Source organism: Rhamphochromis longiceps, linkage group LG12 (genome assembly GCF_057381845.1).
Source record: "Rhamphochromis longiceps isolate RC_006_pf linkage group LG12, R_longiceps_female_GT1.1, whole genome shotgun sequence".
NCBI lineage: Eukaryota > Metazoa > Chordata > Actinopteri > Cichliformes > Cichlidae > Rhamphochromis > Rhamphochromis longiceps.
Genome location: NC_140568.1, coordinates 1,883,056 through 1,892,055, shown reverse-complemented (window position 1 = coordinate 1,892,055; position 9,000 = coordinate 1,883,056). Strand labels below are relative to the sequence as shown.

The following is a 9,000-nucleotide window of genomic DNA, read 5'->3' as shown; positions in this document are numbered from 1 at the left end:
ATTGCTAATATATATTGTAATATATCTATATCACTAAAGCACTTCTGGATGGATGCAAACTGCATTTCGTTGCCCTGTACCTGTGCATGTGCAATGACAATAAAGTTGAATTCTATTCTATTCTATTCTATGTGTGCAGATGTGTGCAGATTCCAAAACACTGCTGGTTTGGAATGATCCTGATTTACTAACATATGCATTGAAAAAAGTACAAATTTAAAATGAAATTACAATGAATACATTTACAAACTGGTGTTTCATTTTTACATTTCACTTTATTTATTTCAATATTTTTAAAAATAAATTTATTTAACATTGAACAGTCTCAAAAAGCTGCAGTCTGATTCTTCTGTAACTGCAGTTCGAATATTCTTGTGTGAACGTGCTCAAACAAACTTTTGTAATCTGGTCCTCTCCATCTTCACCCAATGTGCAATCAGGTCTGCTTCTGTCTTCCTGGCACTAATCACTGACACTGGATCAACCTCATTAGAACCCCTGCAGAAAACCATATGAAGCAATTGCACATTTTTGGGAGGTTTCAGGAGTTTCTATAAAAAGTGAAAAATGCTCTTGCTGTACCTCAGGTCCAGATGATGGGCTCCTCCAGATATGTTGAGTGCTATCAGTGAGTCACTCAGGGATGTGCGCACCTAAAGCACAAAGAGCTAAGTAACACACATGAAACAGAAGCTTTACTGAATTATAGCTAATTGGTTGACACACTTACCCCTCCGTTGGCCCATGGGTCCAGGTCTCCATTGGAGAAAATAATGTTGCTGGCTGTGGAGAGAGCTGCACACACGAGACTTCATTAGAAACACTAACCGAGAGACAAATGTATTCAAACTTTATGGCAACAAAAAGTTTTTCGTCGTACTTCTTGTTTCACTTTATACAACATGGCTCATTCACACGAGCACTTCTATCTAATGTTAACGTACATTCATACTTTGGCATGCAGCCTGGGATCAAACCACCAGTTCTCTAATTAGGGGACGACCTGCTTGACCTCCTGAACTACAAGCCAGCCCAGCAGAACTGGTGAAATGTCTGTGCTGCAGGCAGGCATGTAGAAAAGCGCGATATAAGACACAGTCCATTTACTATGTAGTTTGTGGCTCTAATCAACAAACCATTTCCTTTATTGAGCCACGTGCAATATAACTTCTAAATGTCAGTCTCATCAGTCTGTTGGTCTTCAGCTCTCACCGTCACCCCAAAACTGGATGTTGAGCCAACCCGGTCGTGGAACCACACCCCAGCGTTTGGAGCAGTACAGCCTGCGGTCTTCCTCAGTGAAAGGCATCGGAGGAAACATGTCCGTCACATTGTTGCTCTCGTAACATAGCTCGATCTCTGTGCATGCCTGCAACGACACAGACGCAGGTTCATCAACATCAGAAAGGATAATATCCAGTTACTCACAGTTAAAATGATCTAAATCTAACTTTCCAAAGCACGGTAGTACTGCCTCGGGGCTTCTTCTGCTCTGTTATCGGTATCAACAATTCCACAAATTGTGTCTTTTAAGATCCATGTTTACATGATTCAAACCCATGTCTACTAATCTACTGTTCCACCCCTGGATTCACATCTGGAGCCAGATCCAAACATCTCTGTGCAGAGTCACTAAAACTGGACTCACCAAAGCACAAAGATAAATCTGAATCATTTTATGAATGGGGAAAGGCAAAAAATGCACATGTTTAATCAGAGGAGACTGGTGACTGGGATAACTTTCACTTTAGTGCTCTGGAAGCAACAGGAGGAGACGAGGTCGGCGAAACATACTACGACTGTGGCATCCCTGAAAATACCCATTCTGCCACAGTGGATCAGTAATGTCACACATGTGGTATTACTAATTCACCAGTGGGTGTTGGAGTACCTGGTAGTCCCAGGCCAGGCTGTCGAAGCCCAGCCCACACCCAGTGGGATCAGCACACTCCAAATACAGGCTGTACAGGTCAAAACAGGGCAGAATCCCGGTGGCGTTGTATACGATCGCTGAAAGATGAAAGAGACATACAGACGTGTTATTAACCTTCGGAGCGAGAGAGAGAAAACGCAAAAGCCCAACATTGTTAAAAGTACCAAAGGTCCACACCGAAGGCCTCATTAAGTGACATAAAGGTTTATATACAACAGTGATCAAATAAAATATTAACACAAGGAATTTGAAGAACTAATCATACAGTGGTGCAAACGTCATTAGTGAAAACCAGCAGCAAGGTTTGGTACAGTTTATAGAGAACGGTCTGAATTATTTACTGAAAACAAAAAGTGTCACATGGAGTGGGTGTAACGGGTGGTCCATGATGGACAGCAGTTCACTCGTGAACTTCTCAGACACCTCCAGATCCTGGACCACGATGCTTCTAGCCTGCCCCCTAGACTCAGGCCTCTCCACCACATCATCAGCAAACCTGAAGCTTAGGTACAGTTAAGAGAGCCAGTCTAAAGCAGGCTGCAGTGAGAAGAGGTGTTTGAACAATGGTTACATAATAGTGCAAGTTATTTAAGGGTTGGTTGTGCGTGACGCGGTCATTACAATCACCAGCCAATCAGGATGGGCAGAAATACGCAGGGAGGGGAATCCCATAGAGACACATGGAAATGAATGTCGGGAGTGAGAAGTGCTACTTCCTTGTTGTCCCTATGCTCTGTCCTAGCTGTGCTGTTTAAACAAAGTTTTGATCATCACTGAAAGTCTCACCTGCAGTGTCTCTGAGGTTACCCAGCAGGTCCGATCCTCCCAGCATGGTTTCACAGGCTACCTGGAAGACAAAGCTGTGTCACCTTTGTCTGGGGGGCTTCATGCTGGTGTTAAGTTGTTCACAATGATCACCTTTACTCTATAATAAAACATTTCTAGGAGTGAGCTCTTCCATTATCATGCTCCCTGATATCAATGAAACGTGTTGGGGAGGGTATCCAAGGCTCGACCAGCCTCAAGCACGGCTTATCATTTAAATAACACAAAATCTAATGACATGAAGCAGACGGCCTCATTGCATCTTATTATAACACTATGGCTTCTGTTGGTGTGGCATCCTTTGTAAATGTGCTTATACTTTAATGAAATCTGTCATCGGCCCTCAGAGAGGTCTTCTCCAACCGGTAGCCCTGACCAGTAACCGTATCCTTGCTAGTGAAAGACTTATTATGGTCTCGGATTTCTCTGTAACACAGTGTTATTTATAGCATTCTGTCAAATTATAGTCTGGAAAAGACGCCACACGTCCTTCTTCAGCCTGTGTACCTTGACAGGATTGGCAGGCATGTTCCCCATGAAGTGAGTACTGTAAGGGTAGTCCAGCATGGCCATCAGGGTGAAGGCATTCCTTAGAAAACCATTCAGCTGGTGGATGTCCTGGGCAGATGATAGAGGCTTGCACAGGGCAAACGCTGATTGAATGTGACGATACTCTGGCGACAACAACAGAGAGTTTTTCATTATCAGTTACTTTACTTTTTATTACAGGACTTTCCAACTACAAGTAGCACCACATATTCTTTATCAGAAGTCCTCGACAAAGAGAAAATAAACCTTTTGTGCGATGTGCTGCTATAGCAACACTGCGTCACTGAATATTTAAATAGCAGTTCAAATTAAAGCCATCTTTTCATTACCCTGCGATTCAGCCAGTTCTTTCAGCTGATGAAAAGCTCCTCTCACAGCATCTGTGCAGTCAGAGGAAACACTCTCAAAGTCCTGGAGCCAAAGAAAGATCAGTTTGACGGTTACTGCAACGCTATGGTAGGAAAACACTTTCATTTCAGTAGCATGGCAACGCTGAGGAGCCAAAGAAAACTGACACAGGGTTGAAAGTTCCTGCAGGACATGGTTTCCATTATTAACATACATCCCCTAGCTGATGGTCATGAGAGCACATAATCATTATGTACAGTCCTGATCAAAGGGCCGCACCTCCACAAACCACGTAAACCCCAAACACAGAAATCAAACATGAACCCAGTAATGAGTGCACCGTTATTATTGATCACTTCAATGCTTGATGCGAGCGTTTCCATGAGGTGAGTGGGAAAATTTCTCCAAGTGGTGAAGACGGTTGCATGAAGGGCATCTACTGCCTGGAACTGTTTTTGTAAACTTTGCCATCCATCCACAAAGGATCTCAGTTGGATTTAGATCAGGGGAACACGCAGGATGGTCCAACAGAGGGATGTTATCCTCCTGGGAGAAGTCCTTTGTCCTACGGGCATTGTGTGCTATAGCATCATCCTGTTGAAAAACCAAGTCGTTACCACACAGATGAGGGCCCTCGGTCATGAGGGATGCTCTCTGCAACATCTGGACTCAGCCAGCGTTTGACGCCCCTGCACCTCCTTGTTCCACTGAAGGAAAAGCACCCCAGACCATTATGGCGCCCCCTCCACTGTGGCGCATAGAAAACACCTCAGGTGGGATCTGCTTGTCATGCTGATAACATTGGAAACCATCAAGGTTACATTTGTCCTCCTCAGAGACTAAAACTTTCTTGTCAGTCTACAATCAAGACGTTTCCTTGTGAATAACTACCGAAGGTTAGGAGGTCCAAGAGTTTTAGCAGAACTACTGTGTGTATTGCAGTCTGCACACTTCAGACATGACAGATCCACAGTGATCTGCAAATGTACGTGGAGGCTTGCCTGTAAATCAGGGGTTCTTTAGCCCCGAGGTCACTCAGCAAGTACCACCAGGTGGCATATTACTCAGTCTTCACAATACAACACAAACTGTGCTTCTCCTTTCTTTGTCAGCTTTATTACTGAAACACAATGAACTCGATGCCAGCTCCAACATCCGAGGAAAATGCAATGGTTACTATAGAGCCTGGGATGAGTTTCAGTCAGCGCATTGTTCATATAAGTAAATAATGGAAGCAACACAGGTTCCTTTTGATTAAACCCAATAATCAAGTATCAGAGCAGAAGTGCAGTGATTCTGACTCTGCAATCTCTTCTTCTTTAATCCTGGCTCATTCTGTCCAACCCAGTAAGACCATAACGCATTAAAACAGCAACAACAACACGAAAACACTGCATGTCAGCAAACGTCCTCAGCTGAGGAAGTGCAGTGGGCAGGATAATCCTCGTGTGAAGCTTATACATGAAGTAAATACATGGGCTCACTTCCTTTTTCAACAACAACACTGGGCCTGTTTAAAAGCTCTGTTTGGTTGGTTTGTCCATACTTGCAGCTTAGTTAAAGATCACTTTAAAGTGGGTGGATACAGAAAAGTCTTTCCATGTTTGCCTCTCAATCATACAGCGTCACGAGCTGGGAGAGAAGGAAAGGAAGCAACTTACACTCGCAACATCTCGGAAAAACTGCCTGGAGTCTCCCAGGCCAGCAGTGGACAGGATGGGGGCGCTGGCGGCCAGAGCTCCAGCCACTATGTTTGGATATTTGAGTCTCATATAAACTGACAACATCCCACCATAACTGCAGGAGCAGATACAATAAACAACAGATCAGCATATATCATAAAGACTCACACATGCCAGAATTGTAAATACCTGTGTGTTTAAACTTGTCAACTTATTATTCGTTTATCATTTTACACTTCAGGAACACACAGAGGTTACTGAAGCTTGCACTCTGCGGCTCCTGTTAGATCTGGTGTCTGATTCCCAAACACTATTTATCCTGGAAATGTCTTTTAGTAACCTTACACTGTCAGAACAGAGAAGCTTGTTTCATTGCAGGCTGCTGCTTTAGTTCAGTGCGTGAGCAGCTGGGTTCAAGCCTGACCTTTGACCTTTGCTGCATGTCTTAACCACATTTCCTGTCCATCTCTACTTAATATCCAATTTAAAAAATTATTTTAAGAATGAGTAAAAATCTAATTAAAGCAAGTTATTAGAAATTGGAATCAAAAGTTGTTATGTCTAGGGGCAGGATATACACATTCATTTAAACCGGCTTTAACAGGCTTTGTTGATATGCCCAAATATTATATTAAAGTAAAGAAATAAATACCTACAGTGTAAAGCACAGCTAAAGGCAAGTCACACAAGCAGAGAACAATGATGTCGGTGTGAGTTAGGGGCATCGTACCTGCCACCGAACACGATGGCTGGACAGTCTGTGGCTCCCAGCTGCTGTTTCAGCTCAGTGATCATGATGGCGTAGTCAGCCAGGGCTTGCTCCACCGTCAGCAGGCTGATCTGAGGTATGTTGAAGGAGTCTTTCTCAAATGGTAGCGATTTGCCGTAGTACCTCTGTTAGACAGAAACAAGCAAACAAGAAGTTCAAGCTTTAAGCAACAATCAGAAGACGGGCAGCCACGGTCCAGCTGCTGCAGCTCACAGGTCCAGCATGAGGACGTCCTCCTACATCCTCATGCTTTACTCTAGCTTCAGCTTTACTCTACTTGCCTTTTTGTTACACGAGGTGCAAATAGTCTTGAGCCACTAATAGACTGGTCACAAACACTGTCTGAGTTGTAAAAGAATCTTCTTACATGCTCAGCAAATATGACCAGCGCCCTCTGCTGTGCAGCCAGCTCTGTGATGAATCCAGAATTCAGGGCAAATTCCCAGATGTCTCCTTCATTGCCAGTGTAGAAGAAGATGGGTCCAAAGCCTTTTTCCCAGTACTGATCTAAGAGGACAGGAGACACCGATATTACGGATCACTTGCTGCTGAATGTCTTATATTATTAACAGGGAACTACATTCACCTGTGATCAGGTAGCGCTGATTAAATGTCCCATTTCCCATACTGTTGAAGTTGAAGTGATCCAGAGTCTGAGTGAAAAACTTCTCTGTGAACCGTGGATCTGCGTCATGATGCTGTCGTGACTAGAAGGAATGAAATGCATAAAGATCAAGACTTTAAACAGGAGTGTCATTTTACATTGTGAATTATTGTTACTGGTTTGTGCACAAACTGGTAACTTTTTTCCTCAATCAGGCATTTAATGGTCATTTCAAATCCATGTCTGATATCTGTAGTATGGAAACCATCTAGATAGAAAATGGGTATTCTCACCAGTGACAACTATAATAATAATTATAATAATAATAATAATAATAATAATAATAATAATAATAATAATAATAATAATGGATTGCATTAATATAGCACTTTTCGAGACCCTCAAAGCGCTTTACAACACCACTATTCATTCACTCTCACATTCACACACTGGTGGAGGCAGCTACATTGTAGCCACAGCCGCCCTGGGGCAGACTGACAGAAGTGAGGCTGCCATATCGCACCATCGGCCCCTCTGGCCATCACCAGCAGGCGGGAGGTGAAGCGTCTTACCCAAGGACACAACGACCAAGACTGTCCGAGCCGGGGCTCGAACCGGCAACCTTCCAATCACAAGACGAACTGCCAACTCTTGAGCCACGATCGAATATCTGAATAATTTTCAGATATTTTAATTATTAAATGAAAACTTACAACAGTTATAATTGGGAACTGAGAAGCATATAAACCTGTAGGCTCCAGTCCACACACCACAAACAAATCCCTGTTGAAGCTCAAGCTCTGCTGGGCCGAAGTCAACAAAACACTCAGCTTTATCACTCTGGGCTCTTGGCGTTCCCAACGTTCCCATGTTGTCTGTAGAGTATAACCCAGCTGTCCTGGGATGGAGCCTCCACTTTACCATTGCGCCTCATCCTTTAAAAGTAATGTGCATGTGCACGATGTATACTGCGCTGCTATTCTCCTCCTCTGACACACAAACGGAAATCAACTGATTTCACAAAAACCAATAAGTGGGATCAATAAGAAATCCAAGGAACTGGTTCTTGGTTCCCATCCCTAGTTTTAATGGAGTTAAACTATTTAATGATAAAATATCAGTAGTTGTAATTGAATTACAGATATCTACAACAGACACTTACATTGGTGAGAATAACAAAAATTAAGAACCAACTACTGAGAAATTAAGAGTTTTTATTTAATCATGAATATCTTTCCTTGGAAATTTGCTGTGGGCACAAATCCAATTATTGGCATTAGTAAATCCATGTTTGCCCACTATTTCCTGTGGAAAAATAAACCAGGTCTGCTAAAAACCATCGTAGTGTGACTTTCGCCCTTCTTCAAATCTGTGAACACTCAGAGAATTTCATGTTTAACTGCAGAACCAAAACATAGCAGGGGAAGTAATTATTGCTGACTCTGCAACATTGCTCAGTTACAAAAAATAAAGTCTCTAATTTTTTATGGTAGTTTCATTATAAGAGAGACAGACAGAAAAACACATCACATAAGCAACACCAGCTGATTGTGTTCATCTGGACGTTTCGTCATCATCAGCTGACGTCTTCAGTCTCAGCTGACTGCAGGTTTCCAACCTTATAAACAGGACGTTTGCACAGTGACTGAAACGAGCAGCAGTGAATGAACACTGGGCTGGGAGGTCAGCTTATGATCATTCATAATTTGGGTGTTGGTCTTCCCGAGTTTTTATATGACGTTGTCAATCACAGAGTCAATCTAAAGCAAAAATATTGCCATGAATTATTGTAACGGTGCAGGTCGCTCAGCACGAAATAAACGATGGAGCATGAAATGACGTTTTAATATTTGACCGCACAGCTTTAGCAATTCATCTCCAACCATGAAAATCAGCGCCTGAGCAAACTTACAACATCAGGTGTTCACCTGATTTTCCGGCTGTAGTTTAAAAACGCGCTTTACATGAACACAGACCGAGCAGCCAGTTAGGCTAACTGGATCACGAGACTCTGGCCGGAAGTAAGGCATGATGAAAACATTGTGTCACGTTACCTGCAAATACGTGTGCGGCAGACTGTGCAGCACGTCAACACACAAGACGAGCGCCACGGAGGACAAAATGAATCTCATGTCCACGGATGTCACCAAAATCACGTCACAGTACAACTGGCCAGAAAGTCCTTTAGTTTTTAAATTCCCGACTACGCCTGCGTCGCACGTCATACGATCCAACGTCGCAGTGATGTGTTTAAGTGCCTTCTTGAATAAGTCGGAATTTCCAGGTTCAC

At 43.0% G+C, this 9,000-nt stretch overlaps 1 protein-coding gene across 1 annotated transcript; it reads right to left on the bottom strand.

Annotated features, from left to right (window-relative positions):
- Window positions 1–235: 235 nt before the first annotated feature.
- On the bottom strand, window positions 236–8,956 carry dpp7 (dipeptidyl-peptidase 7). Its single transcript, XM_085424312.1, has 13 exons — window positions 8,765–8,956; window positions 6,693–6,813; window positions 6,474–6,613; window positions 6,068–6,231; window positions 5,317–5,452; window positions 3,637–3,718; window positions 3,266–3,432; window positions 2,720–2,780; window positions 1,892–2,010; window positions 1,213–1,369; window positions 731–795; window positions 583–653; window positions 236–498 (listed from the first exon to the last, which is right to left on the bottom strand). Exons 1-13 carry the CDS (start codon window positions 8,933–8,935, stop codon window positions 387–389), a joined length of 1,566 nt encoding a protein of 521 aa, XP_085280438.1. The 5' UTR covers window positions 8,936–8,956; the 3' UTR covers window positions 236–386.
- Window positions 8,957–9,000: the final 44 nt, after the last annotated feature.